We start from the raw sequence: 23,034 nt of genomic DNA on the forward strand, positions 1-23,034 counted from the left end.
ACAGTCTAATTATACTCTATCAATTAGAACGGCCCTTATAAATCACCCTCCTTCATATGCTAATGAGTCAACTTCACAGAGCCAAGACAAGAGGAGAGACCTCTGTTCTGTTATGGCTGCCCATTCAGCAGAGCCTAGTCGCTGGCCTGCATCCCAAATGTGTGCCCTATGGGCCCTGGTCAAAAGTAGTGCACTACATAGGGAATAGGGTGACATTTGGGATGCATCCACTGAGAGAACAGCCAGTGGAATGGAACCATACAGCAGAGTTTCAAAGCTATAGATCCACAAATTCCTGTTCTTACTTGCTGTGGTAAATCCTTGCGGAGGTATTGTATGTCTAATGAAATGATGCAGGAGTCTGTAGGATAGGATAAGGTTATTTAGATGGTGCTATCTCTGGACCTTAGATGGTGCTATCTCTGGACCTTAGATGGTGCTATCTCTGGACCTAGGACTACACGTTTCCTGTTGAAGGAACTGATTGGGCACTCAGCTGTTAAATCAGCTGGAACATCCAAGGGAGGAGATAGGCATTATAAACCCGGTTTTCTACTAGCCTGTTTCTTTGAACCTGGGGGCGTTTGGAGTATTGTCACTCTACTTAAGGCTTTTCCTTTGTCAACGGTAGGCCTAGTATTACCATCACTTTATTGTGCTTTATTAGAAAATAAAAAGCAAGATCAACCACTGCCATCGGTCTCTAGTCATTAGCTAAACATGCAGACCATTCGTTTCCCTCTGTGCAGCACAAGAAGACACTATAACAGCCAATTGAGCAGGCGGTTCATTATCCACCCTTTATTGTGTGGTTTTCAATCCACCGGATCAAACCTTGTAAAACAATCATAAAATCCCACATTTCATTTAGGAATAATATCCAGTTTAATAGTTCCACCAACGGCTGAAGACATCACTATGTTTAAAGAGGTCCTCAAGACATTCCAATGGAGCGTGATCTTTCATTCTCTTCTCCTGCTATAACAGGCCAGTTGACCATTGATACAGAGAACAGGGACAAAGGTTGGGGAGGAGAGAAGAGATGGACTGCAGTAGTCTGATCATAATAGACCCAGAGGAATGGATAGTAATTCTACAGAAATGAAAGGAATTACATTTATACTCTTTGTGAGAATTATTGAGATCCTTGTATAATAAGTACATTATACAAGATATAGGCCTATGAATGTCGATACCGTAGATATTAGACTCATCTCAAATCAAATCACATTTTATTTGTCACATGCGCTGAATACAACCTTACAGTGAAATGCTTACTTACAAGCCCTTAACCAACAATGCTTTAATAAGTGTTAAGTAAAAAATAGATCAGTAACAAATTGAAAAGAATTCAACAGCACCAGTAAAATAACAAGCAAGGCTATTTACAGGGGGTACAGGTACAGAGTCAATGTGCAGGGGCACCGGTTAGTCGAGGTAATTGAGGAAATATGTATATGTAGGTAGAGTTAAAGTGATTATGCATAGATTATTAACAGAGAGTAGCAGCAGCGTAAAATAGGGGTCTGGGTAGCATTTTGTTTAGCTGTTCAGGAGTCTTATGGCTTGGGGGTAGAAGCTGTTAAGAAGCCTTTTGGCCCTCGACTTGGTGCTCCGGTACAGCTTGCCGTGCGGTAGCAGAGTGAACAGTCTATGACTATGGTGGCTGGAGTCTTTGAACATTTTTATGGCCTTACTCTGACACCGCCTGGTATGGAGGTCCTGGATGGCAGGAAACTGGGCCGTACGCACTACCCTCTGTAGTACCTTGCGGTCGGAGGCAGAGCAGTTGCCATACCAGGCAGTGAAGCAACCAGGTTGCTCTTGATGGTGCAGCTGTAACCTTTTGAGGATCTGTCTAATCTTTTCAGTCTCCTGAGGGGAATAGGTTTTGTCGTGCCCGCTTCACGACTGTTGTAGGGTGTGGGTCCCAAAGACCAGCTTATTGATACACACATACATTGATGTAGGTGATCATACCACTAGGGAGTGATCACATGTATGAAATCAGCTGTGCCCTTAGGTGGGGTGCAGAACTTATTCAGAAAAAATGTGTGTTATGTTCCCGTTGTCTGCAATTGCATTAATAAATGAATGATTGATTTACTTAAAGATATTGCTTGATTGCTGATTTCACCAATAAGCAGATGATTGACAAGGAACAAGAAACCAACCCCGTCACTGTCTTAGTGTGTTTGGACCATGTAGTTTGTTGGTGATGTGGACACCAAGGAACTTGATGCTCTCAACCTGTTCCACTACAGCCCTGTCGATGAGAATGGGGACGTGCTCGGTCCTCCTGTTCCTGTAGTCCACAATCATGTACTTTGTCTTGATCACATTGAGGGAGAGGTTGTTGTCCTGTCACCATACGGCCAGGTCTCTGACCACCTCCCTATAGGCTGTCTCATCATTGTCGGTGATCAGGCCTACCACTGTTGTGTCATCGGCAAACTTGATGATGGTGTTGGAGTCGTGCCTGGCCATGCATGAGCGAACAGAGAGTACAGAAGGGGACTGAGCACGCACCCATGAGGGGCCCCTGTGTTGAGGATTAGAGTGGCGGATGTGTCGTTCCCTACCCTTATCAACCGGGGGCGGCCCGTCAGGAAGTCCAGGATCCAGTTGCAGAGGGAGGTGTTTAGTCCCAGGGTCCTTAGCTTAGTGATGAGCTTTGAGGGCACTATGGTGTTGAACGCTGAGCTGTAGTCAATGAATAGCATTCTCACATAGGTCCTTCTGTCTAGGTGGCAAAGGGCAGTGTTGAGTTCAATAGAGATCTGTGGATCTGTTGGGGCGTTATGCAAATTGGAGTGGGTCTAGGGTTTCTGTGATAATGGTGTTGATGTGAGTATACAGAGTACACATCCTGTTAATCCATCTGACCATGTGGTCTTGTGAATATTGACCTGTTTAAAGGTCTTACTCACATCGGCTAAGAAGAGTGTGATCACACAGTTGTCCGGAACAGCTGGTGCTCTCATGCATGTTTCAGTGTTACTTGCCTTGAAGCGAGCATAGAAGTAATTTAGGTCATCTGGTAGGTTCGTGCCACTGGGCAGCTCACGGCTGTGCTTCCCTTTGTAGTCTGTAATAGTTTGCAAGCCCTGCCACATCGGACGAGCGTCGGAGCCGGTGTAGTACGATTCAAAGTAAGTCCTGTATTGACGCTTTGCATGTTTGATGGTTTGTCAGAGGGTATAGCAGGATTTCTTATAAGCTTCCGTATTAGAGTCCTGCTCATTGAAAGCAGCAGCTTTACCCTTTAGCTCAGTGCGGATGTTGCCTGTAATCCATGGTTTCTGGTTGGGGTATGTACGTATGGTCACTGTTTGGATGACGCCATCGATGCACTTATTGATGAAACCAGTGACTGATGTGGTGTACTCCTCAATGGCATCAGAAGAATCCCGGAAAATATTCCAGTCTGTGCTAGCAAAACAGTCCTGTAGCTTAGCATCTGCTTCATCTGACCACTTTCTTACTGACAGAGTCACTGGTGCATCCTGCTTTAGTTTTTGCTTTTAAAAAGCAGGATTCAGGAGGATATTATTATGGTCAGATTTGCCAAATGGAGGGCGAGGGAGAGCCTTGTCTCTGTGTGTAGAGTAAAGGTTGTCTAGAGTTTTTTCCCTCTGGTTGCACATTTAACATGCTGTAGATAAGGTCGAAAGGATATGAATATCCCTGCATTAAAGTCCCCGGCCACTAGGAGTGCCGCCCCTGGAAGATAATTTTCCTGTTTGCTTATGACCGTATACAGCTCATTGAGTGCAGTTTTAGTGCCAGCATCGGTTTGCGGTGGTATATAGACAGCTACGAAAAATATAGATGTAAACTCTCTTGGTAAATAGTGTGGTCTACAGCTTTTCATGAGACACTCTACCTCAGGCGAGCAAAACCTTGAGACTTCCTTATATTTCGTGCACCAGCTGTTGTTTACAAATATACATAGACCTGCCACCCCTTGTCTTACCAGAGTCCGCTGTTCTATCCTGCCGAAAAAACGTATAACCCGCCAGCTGAATGTTAATCATGTCGTAGTTCAGCCACGACTCAGTGAAACATATGATATTTCAGTTTTTCATGTCCCGTTGGTAGGATATACGTGCTCGTAGTTTGTCTATTTTGTTATCGATTATCTCCCTCTTTTCCTGCTGCAAATGATTGGGATGAGGGCCTTGTCTGGTGTCTGGAGTAAATCCTTCCCATCCCACTCGTTGAAGAAGAAGAATTCCTCCAGTACGGGAGTAATCGCTGCCCATAAGACACGGTGGCAGAAACATTATGGCAGAAACATTATGTACACAAATAAGTTACAAATAACGCGAAAAAACATACATAATAGCACAATTGGTTACGGGATCGTAAAACGGCAGCCGTCTCGTTCGGAGCCATTATAACGGACCAATATGATATCTCAAAGTCTGTCTGACACGATCACATGCGGGTGAATCATTAAAAAAATTATCACTATGCCTGAAGACATTTACACCAGTAACGCAACAACTACATAACATATTGTTCCGTACTGTATTGATACAGACTATACAACATTATACAATCTATGGAACAGGATCGTGGCTTCCCTGTAGGATACTGAGAGACGTACTGTACAGCATAGTGGAGGAAAGCATTGTTATGATTATGGCTGCATATTAAATCAGGATAATCTGATTGTTTTGCAAACACATGAGTACTAGATGAACGTCACACAATGTACCACTTCCTCCAGATCACACAGGGTCCAACACAACTACAACGACACAACAACATCACGGCAACATAGCCGCCCCGTTAGAGGAAATAGCCTTGTTTATATGTAGAACTGGTGAGACGGTGTCACGACTTCTGCCGAAGTCGTTGCCTCTCCTTGTTCGGGCGGTGCTCGGCGTTCGACGTCACCGGTCTTCTGGCCATCATTGATCCATTTTTCATTTTCCATTGGTTTTGTCTTGTCTTCCCACACACCTGTTTTCAATCCCATTCATTACCTGTTGTGTATTTACCCTCTGTTTCCCCTCATGTCTTTGTCAAAGATTGTTTATTGTCAGTGTAGTGTTTTTGTTGTATAGGTGCGCGACGGGTCTTCCTACCCATATTTGTTTATGTTCTTTTTCCTGTTTAGTGTTATGGAGCATGTTACTATGACATTATTAAAAGACTCCATTTTACACTCCGTTTGACTCTCCTGCGCCTGACTTCCCTGCCACCTAAACACATATGCCTGACAGAATCTCTGACCAACAATATGAAGTCAGCAGGAGAGGACACTATGCTCATGGAGCTGGAGGAACGCGTTCAGGAACAAGCGAGGGAGCTTGACTGTATAAGCTCTGTCATGGATCGCATTGTCCAGAATATGGACCGCTGGGAGAGACAAGGAGTTTCTCCAGCGCCACCACCACAACCGGAATCTCCCTTGAACGTTTTTTCCTCCCCGGAATCTAAGATCCATTTATCCCTACCCACGGGATACAACGGAGATACTGCCGGCTGCCAGGGTTTCCTCCTTAAGCTGAATTTATATCTAGCCACGGCCTCCCCAGTACCATCTGACCGTGAGAAGAGTTACGCCCTCGTCTCATGCCTCACCGCGAAAGCCCTGGAATAGGCCAGCGCTGTGTGTAGAAGGGAGGATGCGGCGTTGGACCATTTTGAGGAGTTCACCCGCCAATTCCGAATAGTATTCGATCACCCACCTGAAGGCAAAGCAGCGGGTGAGCTTCTCTATCATCTGAGGCAGGAGACGAGGAGTGCACAGGAGTTTGCTCTGGAGTTTAGGACCTTGGCTGCCGGCGCTGGTTGGAGCGACAGGGCCCTGATCGACCATTGCTGGCCTGTAGAGACACCACGCTCACCTTCGACCAGCTGGTGGACATGTCCATCAAGCTGGACAACATGTTGGCTACTCGTGGACGTCTAGATCGGGGTCTGGTTGTTCCATCCTCTCGCACCCTCTCTCCCGAACCTATGGAATTGGGAGGGATGGTGCGCAGGGAGACCGGAGGGGGTTCCTGCTCGAGCACCATTCATGGTCGCAGAGGGCACACTGCTGGTCGGTGCCGGGTTGGTTCCTCTGGGAATAGAGAAGGCAGGCAGGGCATTCTGGCATCCCCCCAGGTGAGTAGGCACCATTCTCATCCAGAGCCCTCTGCTGCACTAATGTTTGTCTCGGTCTCTTTTCCTGATTTTTTACTGCATTCCCAGTATAAGGCGCTAGTAGATTCAGGTGCGGCTGGGAATTTCATTAATAAAAGTCTAGCTTATAGTTTAGGGATCCCTATTGTTCCTGTGGATATGCCTTTCCCTATTCATGGCTTAGATAGTCGACCATTAGGGTCAGGGTTTATCAGGGAGGTAACCGCACCTTTGTGTATGATAACGCAGGAGGGTCACAAGGAGAAGATTAGTCTTTTCCTTATTGATTCTCCTGCGTATTCTGTGGTGCTAGGCCTACCCTGGTTAGCTTGCCATAACCCCACTGTTTCTTGGCCACAGAGGGCTCTCACGGGGTGGTCGTGAGAATGCTCAGGTAGGTGTTTAGGGGTTTCCGTTGGTGCTACTACGGTGGAAAGTCCAGACCAGGTCTCCACCGTGCGCATTCCCCCCGAATATGCCGATTTGGCTCTCGCCTTCTGTAAAAAGAAGGCGACTCAATTACCACCCTATCAACGGGGGGATTGTGCGATAGATCTCCTGGTAGACGCTGCATATCCCAATAGTCACGTGTATCCCCTGTCGCAAGCGGAGACGGAGGCTATGGAGACATATGTCTCTGAATCTCTGCATCAGGGGTTCATTCAGCCATCCATTTCACCTGTCTCTTCACCTGAGTTTCTTTTTTGTGAAAAAAAGGATGGCGGTTTACGCCCGTGCATTGATTATCGAGGTCTGAATAAAATCACAGTGAAATATAGTTACCCGCTACCTCTGATTAATACGGTTATTGAGTTAATGCACGGGGCACGTTTTTTCACAAAATTGGATCTCAGGAGTGCGTACAATCTGGTGCGTATTCGGAAGGGTGATGAGTGGAAGACGGCATTTAGCACCACCTCAGGTCATTATGAGTACCTTGTCATGCCATATGGGTTGATGAATGCTCCATCAGTTTTCCAATCATTTGTAGATGAGATCTTCAGGGACCTGCACGGGCAGGGTGTAGTGGTGTATATCGATGATATTCTGATATACTCTGCTACACGCGCCGAGCATGTGTCTCTGGTGCGCAGGGTGCTTGGTCGCCTGTTGGAGCATGATCTATATGTCAAGGCTGAGAAATGCTTGTTCTTCCAACAATCCATCTCCTTCCTAGGGCATCGGATTTCCACTTCAGGAGTGGAGATGGAGAGCGACCGCATTACAGCCGTGCGTAATTGGCCAACTCCAACCACGGTAAAGGAGTTGCAGCGTTTTTTGGGGTTTGCCAATTACTACCGGAGGTTTATCCGGGGTTTTGGTCAGGTGGCAGCTCCCATTACCTCACTGCTAAAGGGGGGCCCGGTGCGCTTGCGGTGGTCGGCTGAGGCGAACAGGGCCTTTGTGCACCTGAAGACTCTGTTTACATCGGTGCCTGTGCTGGCTCATCCGGATCCCTCTTTGCCATTCATAGTGGAGGTGGACGCATCCGAAGCTGGGATAGGAGCAGTGCTCTCTCAGCGTTCGGGTACGCCACTGAAGCTTCACCCCTGTGCTTTCTGTTCGAAGAAGCTCAGCACAGCGGAGCGAAACTATGATGTGGGGAACCGAGAGCTGTTAGCTGTCGTAGAAGCCTTGAAAGGTGTGGAGGCATTGGCTTGAGGGGGCTAAACACCCTTTTCTCATCTGGACTGACCACCGCAATCTGGAGTACATCCGGCAGGCGAAGAGATTGAATCCTCGCCAGGCAAGGTGGGTCATGTTTTTCACTCGTTTTGTGTTTACTCTTTCTTACAGACCAGGCTCCCAGAACGTTAAGGCAGACGCATTGTCTCGGCTGTATGACACAGAGGAGCGGTCCATGGATCCTACTCCCATACTCCCAGCCTCTTGTTTGGTGGCGCCTGTAGTGTGGGAACTGGACGCCGACATTGAGCGGGCGTCACGTGCAGAGCCCTCTCCCCCTGAGTGTCCAGCTGGTCGTCTGTACGTTCCGTCTGCTGTCCGCGACCGATTGATCTATTGGGCTCACACGTCACCCTCCTCTGGTCATCCTGGGATAGGTCGGACGATGCGCTGTCTTGAAGGGAGGTACTGGTGGCCCACTTTAGCTAAGGATTTATGTTTCTTCCTGCTCAGTGTGCGCCCAGTGCAAGGCTCCTAGACACCTGCCCAGAGGTAAGCTACAACCTGTCGCACCTGTCGGTGGATCTTTTGACTGATCTTCCACCTTCACAGGGTTACACCACGATCCTGGTCGTTGTGGATCAGTTTTCAAAGTCCTGTCGCCTCCTCCCTTTGCCCGGTCTCCCTACGGCCTTACAAACTGCAGAGGCCCTATTTACACACGTTTTCCGGCACTATGGGGTGCCTGAGGATATAGTGTCTGATCGGGATCCCCAGTTCACATCAAGGGTCTGGAAGGCGTTCTTGGAGCGTCTGGGGATCTCGGTTAGTCTTACCTCAGGTTTTCACCCCGAGAGTAATGGGCAGGTGGAAAGAGTTAACCAGGATGTGGGTAGGTTTCTGCGGTCTTATTGCCAGGATCGGCTGGGGGAGTGGGCGAAGTTCGTGCCCTGGGCAGAGATGGCTCAGAACTCGCTACGTCACTCCTCCACTAACCTTACTCCTTTTCAATGTGTATTAGGGTATCAGCCGGTTCTGGCTCCTTGGCATCAGAGCCAGACCGAGGCCCCTGCGGTGGACAATTGGTTTCGGCACGCTGAGGAAACCTGGGAGGCAGCCCACGTCCACCTTCAGCGTGCCATAAGGCGCCAGAAAATTGGCGCAGACCGTCGCCGCAGTGAGGCCCCAGTGTTCGCACCAGGGGACAGGGTCTGGCTCTCGACCCGAAATCTGCCCCTCCGCCTGCTCTGCCGGAAGCTGGGTCCGCGGTTTGTGGGGCCGTTTAAAGTCCTGAGGAGAGTGAACGTATGTTATAGGTTACAACTGCCCACTAATTACCGTATTAACCCCTCGTTCCATGTGTCTCTCCTCAGGCCGATGGTGGCTGGCCCGCTCCAGGAGGCTGAAGTGCGTGATGTTCCTCCGCCTCCTCTAGACATCGAGGGGGTTCCGGCGTACCCTGTTCGATCCATTTTGGATTCGAGACGTCGGGCGAGGGGCCTTCAGTACCTCGTGGACTGGGAGGGGTACGGGCCGGAGGAGAGATGCTGGGTTCCGGTGGAGGACTTGTTAGATCCTTCCATGTTATCAGAATTCCACCGCCTCCATCCGGATCGCCCTGCACCTCGCCCTCCGGGTCGTCCCCGAGGCCGGTGTTGACGCACGGCTCGTCAGGGGGTACTGTCACGACTTCAGCCGAAGTCGTTGCCTCTCCTTGTTCGGGCGGTGCTCGGCGTTTGACGTCATCGGTCTTCTAGCCATCATTGATCCATTTTTTCATTTTCCATTGCTTTTGTCTTGTCTTCCCACACACTTGTTTTCAATCCCATTCATTACCTGACTCCATTTTACACTCCGTTTGACTCTCCTGCGCCTGACTTCCCTGCCACCTATACACATATGCCTGACAGACGGGTCTTTTATGAAATAACCAATGGGCTTGTTGTCATTCAATGTTCTATTATTGTAATGAAAGGTCTAACGAATGTATTTGTCTAAACTAATGTCCTATGTGTCATTTAAAGGCATTTTGCTTCAAGGACTGAGTTAGCTACAGCACATACACACAGTGGATAAAACATTAGAAACAGCTTCCTAATATTGAGTTGCCTCAACTCGTTGGGGCATGGACTCTACAAGGTGTTGAAAGCGCTCCACAGGGGTGCTGGCCCATGTTGACTTCAACGCTTCCCATGGTTGTGTCAAGTTGGCTGGATGTCCATTGGGGGGGGGGGGGGGTACCATTCTTGATACACACAGGAAACTGTTGAGGCTGAAAAACCCAGCAGCGTTGCAGTTCTTGACACACTCAAACTGGTGCGCCTGGCACCTACTACAATACTCTGTTCCAAGACACTTAAATGTTTTGTCTTGCCCATTCACCCTCTGAATGGCACACAGACACAATCCATGTCTCAATTCTCTCAAGGCTTAAAAATCCTTGTTTACCCTGTCTCCCCTGCTTCATCTACACTGATTGAAGTGGATATAACAAGTGACATCAATAAGGGATCATAGCGTTCACCTGGATTCACCTGTTCAGTCTGTGTCATGGAATGTTTTGTACTCTCAGTGTTTGTCTTTATTACAGGAAGTCATTTATGTATGTCTATATACATGTACCGTACATGATGTGTGTAGGTGGGCCATCAGCGTTATTGTAATTATTCGCTGCATCATGTTAAAACGGTAGCATGTGGATGTGCCAGAGAAACTCTACCAACGCATGGATTGCTGTCATACCTTGTCCATAGACTGCTTACACGGAAAGGAAACCAATGTATAATTTTGTATTTTGAGTGAACTATCCCTCATCCAAAAATGCTAAATGCATCTCTTTGTGAGGGGAAGGGAATCGTCCCAGAGGACGAGGACCGTCTGAGGCAGCAAGGAACATGATTGATGAGTGAAATGGGTCTTCTATGGAGTCTGCCTTTGTCTCTTTAGGGGATAATAAACTGTAATCAGATAGCCGTAAACTGCAAATAGTTTGCTTGACCTCGAGACCACTATGGACGATGGGTGTGATGCATTGACATGTAACAGCTCTTAATATATCTTGCTACAGTGGTTTTCTCTGGTGTTTTCTTTTCAGGGTTCAGCCATGAGGGCAAGACTGAGTAGAGTAGATCTTTTTGTAATCATTGTGTCATTGATTGAATGCACCTGTACTATGGGTTTTCCATCAAGACTGTCCAAGTTGTTACTGCACATCAACGTTAGCGGTGGAGGTGGCGGTGGCGAGCGATCTCTATTCTGTCACACCCCTCCCTCTAAAGATAAGGAACGTTAAGTTCAAGCTTTAATATTTGAACAGTCTTAGTTGAGAAAAAGTGATGAAGTGGCTCTGTGCAAATTCTACTACTTAGCAATTAAGAACGCCAGCTGAAGTCACGACAGCACAGAGGTATTGAAGCCACAACCCTGACAACAAGGTTCACAACTACTGTCTTAGCAGAACAGGTGTGTTTGGTAGTGACAGCACAACAACAGGTAGTAAGAGATTTACCATTACCATGTATATATATAACTACTATGGATAAATGTCAGCATTCTGACCTATTTCTAATGAGATGTCTGCTGCAACATAATCCCATCAACATTTTCTCCCTGAATGTACACCTCAGATATCTGTGTTTAAAAAAAAATCTAAACGTATTCTTCATTTCAGCCAAGCAGAAGATCTGTAGCTCATATAAAATAAACTATTGTGGCCATCCCCAAAATAGACGACGAACACGACACAGCTGCACAATAGCAATGATTATTAAATCCGCTCTCCCACAAAGAATGAACTCTGCCTCGCTGACAGACAAAACAACATGAACATTCATCAATGCCAATAAAAACACAATGCAAGTTATCCCCAGTGGCCCAGCATGGAGCACATGTGACCCGCAAAGGAGTTTTTCTTACCTGTAACAGATAGTTCTGTAGTTCTTCTCACCACGAAGCTGCCAAACTGTAATTCACACGTGTAATTTCCAATGTCATCTTCACGCACCTCCCGGATAGAGAGAGTATCTCTTCTCCTTACAATGCTTTGTCTCCACTGCTTTGGCTTGCATTCCTTCGATTCAAATAGAGAGAAAGCTTATGAATGTAAAACACCACGAAGAAACAGAAAAGCAGTATACAGTTGGACTTAGATGACACTTTTTACAACATACAATGTAGACATGTGGAAAAAATGGACACCTGACGAAATGTATCGAACCATTCCAAACTTCAAACATCTCTTTGATCACAAATTCATTCTCATCTTGTATTTAGTGTTGTTGTATTGAGTTCCTGTTTTTGGCAAGACGAGTGTGATCTATTATACAACATTATATCGCTAAGTTCCCACTAGAAGAACAGCGTTTCGGTTGAAGCAGTTAATTTTGGTGGGAATGAACCCAGAGGAAGAACGAGGCCTTTGGAAAAGGGAACTTGTGCCACACAAACTCATTCACCCACAGCAGGAAAACAACCCACGGTATTCCAGTTTCCACCTGCGCTCGCGGGCCTCCCAGAATTCAATCAGCTCCGCTTCCAGAGACAGAGCAAATAGCTAGAATATTCTAGGGCCACAGTCATTACCCATATTTTAATTTGATTCACTGGGAAACTGAAGAAGCACTGTGGCCATCTAATCCGACATTCATCTAGTTTTGATGAATTGGCCCCTGGCCTCCGTCGGCTACTCTGTCAGTCTGCTGTTACACTGTGGGCAGGCAGCCGGGGCCGGTGAGGGCCACTCGTCGACTCAGAGAGCCAGACGTCTGACTCTGAGGACCCCCTCCAGTCGTTTGGGGGGGGGGGGGGGGAGTTAATTTCTTTGTCTTCTAGACTATTTACACTATGAGCGTGGACTGTAGACCCCTTTCCCCAGACGGTTTGAGTCTCATGAAAAACAAATTACATCTCAGGAGGTGCTCTGCAGAGTGGCTGTGAGTTATGGGTGGATAAATCTACCTACTGTCATCAAGCAAGCACATAGGCTGCTAGACAATACATACAAGTATGCTTAGACGAAAATAATAATATAAAATAAATAATCTCTCATTTTTTCAATACATTAACATTATCATACAGTTCTGATTATACGCTGATAAATATATGTATTACATTTGATACATGACACATAGCAGTGGTTTCCCAGACACATACTAGGCCTAATCCTGGGCTAAAAAGCAGCCTCAGTGGAGAACCTGTCTAGGCTTAATTTGTATCCTTGAAACTGCCCCTATGGCATTCAATCTGAAATAAGTTACAGACATAATGTTATAGTGGACTCTTACCTTGTACCATACTATCTCTGGCTCCTTCCCCGGCTGTACATAATCCTCAATGTCCGGACAGGTGATATCTTTACTTTTGCTTAACTCTGCCTTCTCGAAGTACCTCATTTTGGAGTTGTAGCAGAGGTCTGTGTCGTTCTCCGCCACTGTCAGTGACATGGACACTTTCATACAATATGTGGAATTCCTGCAAAACACAAGTGAACAAATCAATAAGTTTAATAATTTTTGTATAACATTGTTGTTCTCTCACGCCTCTATCACTATATGTTGACAGGTATACATTTGATGAAACTGTAATAAACTGTAATAAAGCCCTTTTGTGGAGAAAAACTAATTCTGCTTGGCTGGGCCTGGCTCCCCAGTGGGTGGGCCTGGCTCCCCAGTGGGTGGGCCTGGCTCCCCAGTGGCTGGGCCTGGCTCCCCAGTGGGTGGGCGTATGGCTGTGCCCCTGCCCAGTCATGGGAAATCCATAGATTAGGGCCAAATGAATGTATTTCAATTGACTGATTTCCTTATATATACTGCAACTCAGTAAAAATCGTTTATATTTTGGTCCAGTATACATTTGGAAAGTGAATGCAGGTACTTGAATAACAGATCAAAACATTCTTAAATCATTAGCCCTACTTGTTTGATCTAAACCATTGACACCCAGCTACAGTGAGCCATCTGGTTCGGGGGGAGAATATGGGGAAGTTTGACATTCTCCTCTCTCGTCAACGTGAAGAATCATCTCTCCACCTCCACTCAGCCGTGGCTGGTTGTCCGGACCGTTCATACAGAGCTGCATTGTGTTTTCTCACCCATCCAGGAGGAATGTAAATGATGCGGGAGAGATGAACCTGGAAATCACAAATTACCGATGGCAACGGCAAAAGAAAAGTGGGGAAAAAGGAGGTGGAAGGGAGACGAGGGCTAATGCAGAACGGCAGTTCTGAAAGTCAACAGCAGTGAAGATTGAGTGAGCCTTTTGTTTCGACACGTTATGCAGACACGGCGCAAGCTAGCAGAAAATGACTTGCCAGAATTGATATTTTGTAACTGGTCAGACCTGATAGAGAAAAGCCTATCAGCCCAGAGGACTACAACTATGACTGAAAGCTGCGAGGGTATAATGTAAATACTAGGTCTGGCAACCCAGTCATGTACAACACTATGGCACCATACTGTGTGGTACAATTTCACTGTGCTCAGTCTAATAATCACTCTGTGTTGAATCTGTACAACTGTTCAATAACAATTGGCCCACACCAGCAGGAACTCCAGTAGCATACTCACATGAATGAGCAGGGAGTTTGAGTCGATTGCAGTATAACCCTTCCACAGCCATAGTAATACATCAGTCATTACAGCTGGTTGAGGTTTTTTATGGCTCGGTAAACAGGTTCATGTTTGGCCTTTGATGCCAGATGAGTGATTCTTAGGCAAGGATCCATGGATTTTGGAATCAATGGACAGAGGTATTGGGAGTGCAGGGAATTCCATTCAATGTGATCAATGAGCTCAATCAGTGTGACCTTTGATCCGTCTATGCATCTATAGCTAATAAGATTGTCTCCACTCACGACTATCATCAGTAGCTGTGTAGCCTAGTTCTTCAAGAGGGTGAGTACTGTATGAATTGGACCATAATATCAAATCCTTCTGGTCTACAGATTTCAACAAATGACAACGTTTAGGAAAACCTCATTGGGTCATTTCAGGGGCGCAAGCTGGTAACACAGATTTGAGGCTGAACCAACAACCAATTATAAACAAGTGGAATCCTTCTATAATTGCCACGGCATTAGCTCAGCCTCGCAGATTAGCAAGCAGTAAGCAAAGGCCCGGTCGGTCCATAGTCAGACACACCCTCTACTGGGCACCGCGGTCTGTCTGATTAAGTCTGCCCATTTTATGAAGCGGAGGATGCAAATGCGACATGATGTGGAGATTATCCCAGACAACCTGCACCAGATGGACACCTGAACAAATGAGATCCCCCGGGTCCACTCCCCCTGTTAAATATTCTGGGCAGTGCTGATAAACTCGCCCGGTGGGAGAGAGAGAGAGAATAGTGTCAGCCTGGCTGTTGAGTGATCGATGGCCCGGGCCAACACTTTGTCCTACGATGTCTTTCCAACGGTTCACATCCGTCACACTGCCTTTTAAACCAGAGAGCCAGGAGGATGGAGAACAGTAGCACTTTGTTCTCAGTCAGTAGAACTATCTATACTGTATATTCATGAGCAATGTGGCCAGGACAAACACACCGCTTTCAGTCCACTGTACATCAATTACTGTATACTCATAACTAAATGTCTACTAGACAGGAAGTATATGCTTCTGTATGCTGCAGTGGTTCCCATCTCCGGTCCTCCAGTAGCCCCAACAGCACACATTTTTGTTGTAGCCCCAGACAAAAACACCTGGTACAACTTGTCAAAGGCTTGATGATTAGTTGCAAGTAGAAACAGGTGTGCTTGTCGAGGGCCACAACAAAAACGTGTACTGTACTGTACTGGGTCCTTGAGGACCGGAGTTGGGAAACACTGGCATAGTGCATACTAAAGTATTCAGCTGAGTATACTTTTGGATGTATTGGTTATACCAAGGTAATACCACAATATTAATGACAGCATGTCAATGGGAGCTGACGAGAGGCTGCTGTTCAATGTCAAGACAATGACAGACAGATACCATGCAGTTCATATTAAAGTGGAGAACAACTTGGCTGACAGTTTGCACACAGAGACCCGGAGGGCAAATGGAGGATTTGTTTCCATAATAGAAATGGTTGTTGCAATATGCGTCAGGGAAGGAGGTCATGGCTAGAAGGGATACATTTTTTGTGATATTAATGGCAAAAGTAATTTTTGGGGCATTTTAGCTAACCCTTTACCTAAACTTATACCTAATTATCCTAACCTGCTATGTAAATTCCCTTAACCTGCTGCTTAAGTTCTCCTAACCTACTACAAAAATTCAAATCTGACAAAATCTAGTCAAATCCAGGGTAGGAGTAATGGATGGTAGGTCAACGATGATCTGACTACCTCACCTTATTAAAATAATGACCAACACAATGTTGCCTGTATGAATGATCGTTGTATCAGTATAGTACAGCCACTTTTTACAAACATGTCAAAATACCTATTTGGGGTGTCACGCCCTGACCTTAGTTCATTTTTTATGTCTCTATTTTGGGTTGGCCGGGGCGTGAGTTGGGCTGGGCATTCTATGTTGTTTTTCTATGTTTTCTTTTCTATGCGTTTGGCCTGGTATGGTTCCCAATCAGAGGCAGCTGTCTATCGTTGTCTCTGATTGAGAACCATACTTAGGTAGCCTTTTCCCACCTGGTGTTTGTGGGTAGTTGTTTCCTGTTTTGTGTTTTCACCTTTCAGGACTGTTTCGATTTTCATTTCTTACGTTCACTTTGTTATTTGTTATTTTCGTGTTCTGTTATAATAAATAATCATGGACACTTACCACCCTGCATTTTGGTCCGATCCTTCCTACTCCTCATCTGATGAAGACGAAGATCGTTACAGAACTACCCACCACCAACGGACCAAGCAGCGTGGTAAGGAGGAGCAGAGGGTTCGGGACTCCTGGACTTGGGAGGAAATATTGGACGGTAAGGGACCCTGGAGTCAGGCTGGGGAATATGAGGTAAGGCAGCATAGCAGGCACGAGAGGCAGCCCCAAAAATGTTTTAGGGAGATTGGTGGAGTCAGGCGATAGACCTGAGCCAACTCCCCGTGCTTACCAGAAGCAGCGTAGTACTGGTCAGGCACCGTGTTATGCGGTGAAGCGCATGGTGTCGCCAGTACACGCTCATAGCCCGGAGAACTATAGGCCAGCCCCCCGCAAGTGCCATGCGAGAGTAGGCATCCAGCCAGGGCGGATTGTGCCAGCCCAGCGTGTTTGGTCTCCGGTGCGCCGTTTCGGCCCAGGGTATCCTGAGCCGGCTCTGCGTACCGTGTCCCTGGGACGTTGTGAGGGTGCGGTTCGTCCTATGCCTGCGCTCCGCCCGTGCCGGGCGAAAGTGGGCATTGAGCCTAATGGAGAGGTGTGAGTGGTAAGCACCAGATCTCCAGTGCTCCCCCACAGCCCGGTTCGACCTGTGCCTGCACTTTGGAGGGGCCGGGATAAAGTGGGCATTCAGCCTGGAGGAGTGGTGCCAAGGCTGCGCACCAGAGTTCCAGTGCTCCCCCACAGCCCGGTTTATCCGGTGCCTCCTCTACACACCAGGCCTCCGGTAGGTCTCCCCAGCCTGGTGGGCCCTGTGGCAGCCCCACGCACCAGGCTGTCTCTGCGTCTTCTCCTTCCAGAGTCTCCCTCCAGTCCGGACCCTCCAGAGTCTCCCTCCTGTCCGGAGCCGCCAGAGCCGCCCGTCAGTCCGGAGCCGCCCGTCAGTCAGGAGCCGCCAGAGCCACCCGTCAATCCAGAGCGGCCAGAGGCTCCCGCCTGTCCGGGGCCGCCAGAGTTGCTCTCCTATTCGGGGCCCGCAGCAAGGTCCCCAGTCCGGGGTCGGCGGCGAGGGTCGCCGCTCCAGAGGCGCCACCTAAGTGGGCCAAGACTAAGGTGGAGTGGGGTCCACGTCCCGCGCCAGAGCCGCCACCGCGGATAGATGCCAACCCAGACCCTCCCCTATGGGTTTAGATTTTGCGGCCGGAGTCCACACATTTGGGGGGGATACTGTCACGCCCTGACCTTAGTTCCTTTTTTATGTCTCTATTTTGGGTTGGTCGGGCGTGAGTTGGGATGGGCATTCTGTTGTTTTTCTATGTTTTCCTTTCTATGCGTTTGGCCTGGTATGGTTCCCAATCAGAGGCAGCTGGCTATCGTTGTTTCTGATTGAGAACCATACTTAGGTCCCCTTTTCCCATCTGGCGTTGGGGGTAGTTGTTTCCTGTTTTGTGTTTTTACCTTTCAGGACTGTTTCGATTTCATTTCTTACGTTCACTTTGTTATTTGGTATTTTCGTGTTCTGTTATAATAAATAATCATGGACACTTACCACCCTGCGTTTTGGTCCGATCCTTCCTACTCCTCAACCGATGAAGATGAAGATCGTTACATGGGGTGTAATGTAAAACAGTACCATTGGGGATCAACTATTCCCCGCTCTTGCTTGCTATCATGTCAAAATGAATTCATAATTTTTAGGACAAGGTCATTATTTCAGGAGCTTGATAAATTATTAATCACACATTATTGTAATTGAAATTAGATACCAAGGGCCAAACTTGGCAAAATCAACTTGGCAAAATCATTACATCCATTCTTAATTATTCTCTCCTAACCTCATTTATGATATCATCTCCCTTGTTTTGGTTGAAGAGAAATATGGAACATAATTCCCTCTACTCCCTCTAACTCAGTATCTGTTCCCTGCGATATTAAAGCTCCAAGCTGTAGAGTTAATGTGAAACCATTCTCCTCAGACCGCAAGGTACCTGTGGGATTAATTCATTACTGAATTCTTAATTAAAAGATCTGCAAGTTCTACTTTAATAGAGCAGGAAATTGAACACTTGTTGATTCTCATTAGAGGTATACCTTAAAGTAATAATAATGTGGAAACATTGTCACAAATGTTTACAATAAATCCCCTTCACTCAATAAAAAGATAACTTGGACAATTGTCAAACTCCTTTCAACCCTTAACACATCACACTGTATTCGACTGGACTATACATCAAAATCTCACACACTGGTGAAACCAGTGCCATGGACAGCGGGCCATGACCTTTAGCTGGACCTTGCTGGTACATCAGGCTCCACCATGAGGCACGCTAGCCCAACTCAGTCCAGAGCTCGGCAAACAACCAGCCAGCTAGCAGCTGCCAAATCAGCACTGATGACAACTTGCACCCAGTGGCCAGACAGACCAGGGCTACAGATTACCCATAATCAGTCTTTTATGGTCAGTGCATTATTTATGACCCAAGCGAAGGTCAGGTTGGCATGGCGTGCTGCGGTGGGAGGCGGTGAGGAGTGGTGGGAGGACTGAGGCTCTACCTGTGGCCTGCTCCATAACTCATCTGTCAGCACACGAGGCCAGGTGATTAACTGCCCACTCCCCAAACCTCACTTTGGGCCAACAGGCCTCTACTTAGCCTCTGTCTCTGGAGAGAAGGCCCAAAATGTTGAGCTTCTCAGCCGCTTGCGGATTTCACGTCTCCATAAATGACAATGGAGAGAGACACATGTTGATCTTCTATTCCAGGGATCATCAACTAGATTCAGCCGTGGGACGACATTTTCTTGAGTGGATGGTCAGGGGGCCAGAACATAATTACAAATCATTTGTAGACTGCATATGGACCGCAAGAAGCACAAACAGATAAAGTACTTGACTAAAACATAATCATTCCAAAACTTGCTTACATTTGAATACGAAAACATATATCTCCCTGTAATGTGTTGGAATAATTTGGAATAAATTTCCAAAATTACAGTCACTTGGAGCTGATTTGCTGGTGTTTTTGCAGTCATTAAATGTCTCTCCAAAAAACACACAAACAAACACACACACACACACACACACACACACACACACACACACACACACACACACACACACACACACACACACACACACACACACACACACACACACACACACACACACACACACACACACACACACACACACACACACACACACACACACACACACAGCCCTGGTTATACAGCACCTGAATGAACTACTTTAGTCACCACACCTTCATTATGTGACTGGTTATACAGCACCTGAATGAACTACTTTAGTCACCACACCTTCATTATGTGACTGGTTATACAGCACCTCAATGATCTACTTTAGTCACCACACCTTCATTATGTGACTGGTTATACAGCACCTGAATTAACTACTTTAGTCACCACACCTTCATTATGTGACTGGTTGTACAGAACCTGAATTAACTACTTTAGTCACCACACCTTCATTATGTGACTGGTTATACAGCACCTGAATGATCTTCTTTAGTCACCATACCTTCATTATGTGACTGGTTATACAGCACCTCAATGATCTACTTTAGTCACCATACCTTCATTATGTGACTGGTTATACAGCACCTGCATGATCTTCTTTAGTCATCATGCCTTCATTACGTGACTGGTTATACAGCACCTCAATGATCTACTTTAGTCACCACACCTTCATTATGTGACTGGTTATACAACACCTGAATGAACTACTTTAGTCACCACACCTTCATTATGTGAGTGGTTATACAGCACCTGAATGAACTACTTTAGTCACCACACCTTCAGTATGTGACTGGTTATACAGCACCTGAATGAACTACTTTAGTCACCACACCTTCATTATGTGACTGGTTATACAGCACCTGAATTAACTACTTTAGTCACCACACCTTCATTATGTGACTGGTTGTACAGCACCTGAATTAACTACTTTAGTCACCACACCTTCATTATGTGACTGGTTGTACAGAACCTGAATTAACTACTTTAGTCACCACACCTTCATTATGTGACTGGTTATACAGCACCTCAATGATCTACTTTAGTCACCATACCTTCATTATGTGACTGGTTATACAGCACCTCAATGATCTACTTTAGTCACCACACCTTCATTATGTGACTGGTTATACAGCACCTGAATGAACTACTTTAGTCACCACACCTTCATTATGTGACTGGTTGTACAGCACCTGAATTAACTACTTTAGTCACCACACCTTCATTATGTGACTGGTTGTACAGAACCTGAATTAACTACTTTAGTCACCACACCTTCCTTATGTTACTGGTTATACAGCACCTCCATGATCTACTTTAGTCACCACACCTTCCTTATGTTACTGGTTATACAGCACCTCAATGATCTACTTTAGTCACCACACCTTCCTTATATTACTGGTTATACAGCACCTCAATGATCTACTTTAGTCACCATACCTTCCTTATGTTACTGGTTATACAGCACCTCAATGATCTACTTTAGTCACCACGCCTTCATTATGTGACTGGTTGTACAGCACCATAATGATCTACTTTAGTCACCACGCCTTCATTATGTGACTGGTTATACAGCACCATAATGATCTACTTTAGTCACCATACCTTCATTATGTTACTGGTTATACAGCACCATAATGATCTACTTTAGTCACCACACCTTCCTTATGTGACTGGTTATACAGCACCATAATGATCTACTTTAGTCACCACGCCTTCCTTATGTGACTGGTTATACAGCACCATAATGATCTACTTTAGTCACCACACCTTCCTTATGTGACTGGTTATACAGCACCATAATGATCTACTTTAGTCACCACACCTTCCTTATGTGACTGGTTATACAGCACCATAATGATCTACTTTAGTCACCACACCTTCCTTATGTGACTGGTTATACAGCACCATAATGATCTACTTTAGTCACCACGCCTTCCTTATGTGACTGGTTATACAGCACCATAATGATCTACTTTAGTCACCACGCCTTCATTTTTCTTTATCTGCACATCTTGCGCAAAGTTCTCGTTTTTCATTCCAGGTGTGATGGAGAACTCCAATCTCATCCATCTGACTGAGAGCTTTTGGCAGTGCCGTGGCTGCCCTAACTCTAGCTGTGCTGTTACCTTTAACATGCAGTGGTCTGTCTTGCTCTATTACACAGTCTCTAATCCCTCAGTGAACGGTGCCTTGAGGGAAATCATTTCACACAACCCTGTATTTTCAACTAGATTCCATAACTTTATGAAACAATTTGTCTCTTTCATTTTACCGTGGCTTTATTAATTTGTCCTCCCAAAGCCTACGGGCAAAATGTATGGCCACTCAGAAATACCATGCATACTAAAACCTATACACTGAGTAGGCCTATATCCGTTTGGTACAGACATATTTCAATGAGAGAGTAAAATGGTCAAAGTTCTAAGTTCCAAACCACTTTGATTCTTTCTTTTTTTTTCAAACGTCTGAATAACCTGTTCATGTTATGCTTCTCCTCCCTTGAGTGACAGCTGTAGTATAGGGGTTGTTTCGCTCAGAGTTCTAGCGTTTGTGAATAGGGGGCTGCGATGGAGGGATGGGAAGAGGGCGAGGATGGGGGAGGGAGGCAGTGTCAATTGGATTCTGCTGAGGAAGAAAGTGCATTCTGACATTTTGTCTGGCAGATAAAAACCCCATCTGATATGACGAGAGAAGGTCAGTGTCTCTACTATCAGATACCGCTGGTCCAAGTCTAGTTTGATGCCTGTCTCTCAGCCTGCCTACTTGGCTTGGGAGGCATAGTGCAGATAATAATAATAATAATAGATTTATTTTATATAGTGCTTTCATTTCAAACAGAATCTAAAAGTCGCAACAACAACAAAAAAGGATATCAGATAGCAGATTCCCTTCAAACTCAACTCTGGACCAAGAAGCCAGTTCCACTGCAGTTTTTCATTCTTCCTCTCTAATCAGGGATTGATTTAGACATGGGACAACAGGTGAGGGAAATGAATTATCAGGTAGAACAGAAAACCAGCAGGCTCCGGACCTCGTAGGGTAACAGTTGAACACTTCTACTGTAGCCTACTGGTGATTCCAGAGTCATTTTGTAATATTACAATATACTAATAATATCTACCATACACTCATGTCAAATGTTCACGGCAGTGGAGGCTGGTGGGAGGAATGGAATAAATGGAACGGAGTCAAACGTGGTTTTCATATGTTTCATGTGTTTGGGCTCCCGAGTGTTAGAGGCGTCACTACAGACACCCTGGTTTGAATCCAGGCTGTATCACAACCGGTCGTTATCGGGAGTCCCATAGGGCGGCGCACAATTGGCCCAGTGAGGTACAGGGGAACATTTCCATTTGAGAAATTAGTAACATGACCTTTCAAAAGAATTGCCCTGGGTAGCCGTGCGAGGACACACGATTGTGACAGGTGAGGATGTGGCATCACCCAGTAGCCGACCGGTAACTCCACCCATCTCAGCCAATCCCAGCCTCAGATT

General features: G+C 46.2%; 1 protein-coding gene across 1 annotated transcript in view; it reads right to left on the reverse strand.

Moving 5' to 3' along the window:
- The window catches only part of LOC115126160 (interleukin-1 receptor accessory protein-like 1), a 423,550-nt gene that overhangs the window by 235,609 nt on the left and 164,907 nt on the right, over positions 1-23,034 (reverse strand). Inside the window, exons 4-5 of the mRNA XM_065018987.1 lie at positions 13,050-13,236; positions 11,683-11,836 (exon numbers count right to left, since the gene is read on the reverse strand). Of these exons, the coding sequence (XP_064875059.1) occupies positions 11,683-11,836; positions 13,050-13,236 (341 nt within the window). The remainder of the gene's footprint in view (positions 1-11,682; positions 11,837-13,049; positions 13,237-23,034) is intronic.

Source organism: Oncorhynchus nerka, linkage group LG5, assembly GCF_034236695.1.
Source record: "Oncorhynchus nerka isolate Pitt River linkage group LG5, Oner_Uvic_2.0, whole genome shotgun sequence".
NCBI classification, from domain to species: domain Eukaryota; kingdom Metazoa; phylum Chordata; class Actinopteri; order Salmoniformes; family Salmonidae; genus Oncorhynchus; species Oncorhynchus nerka.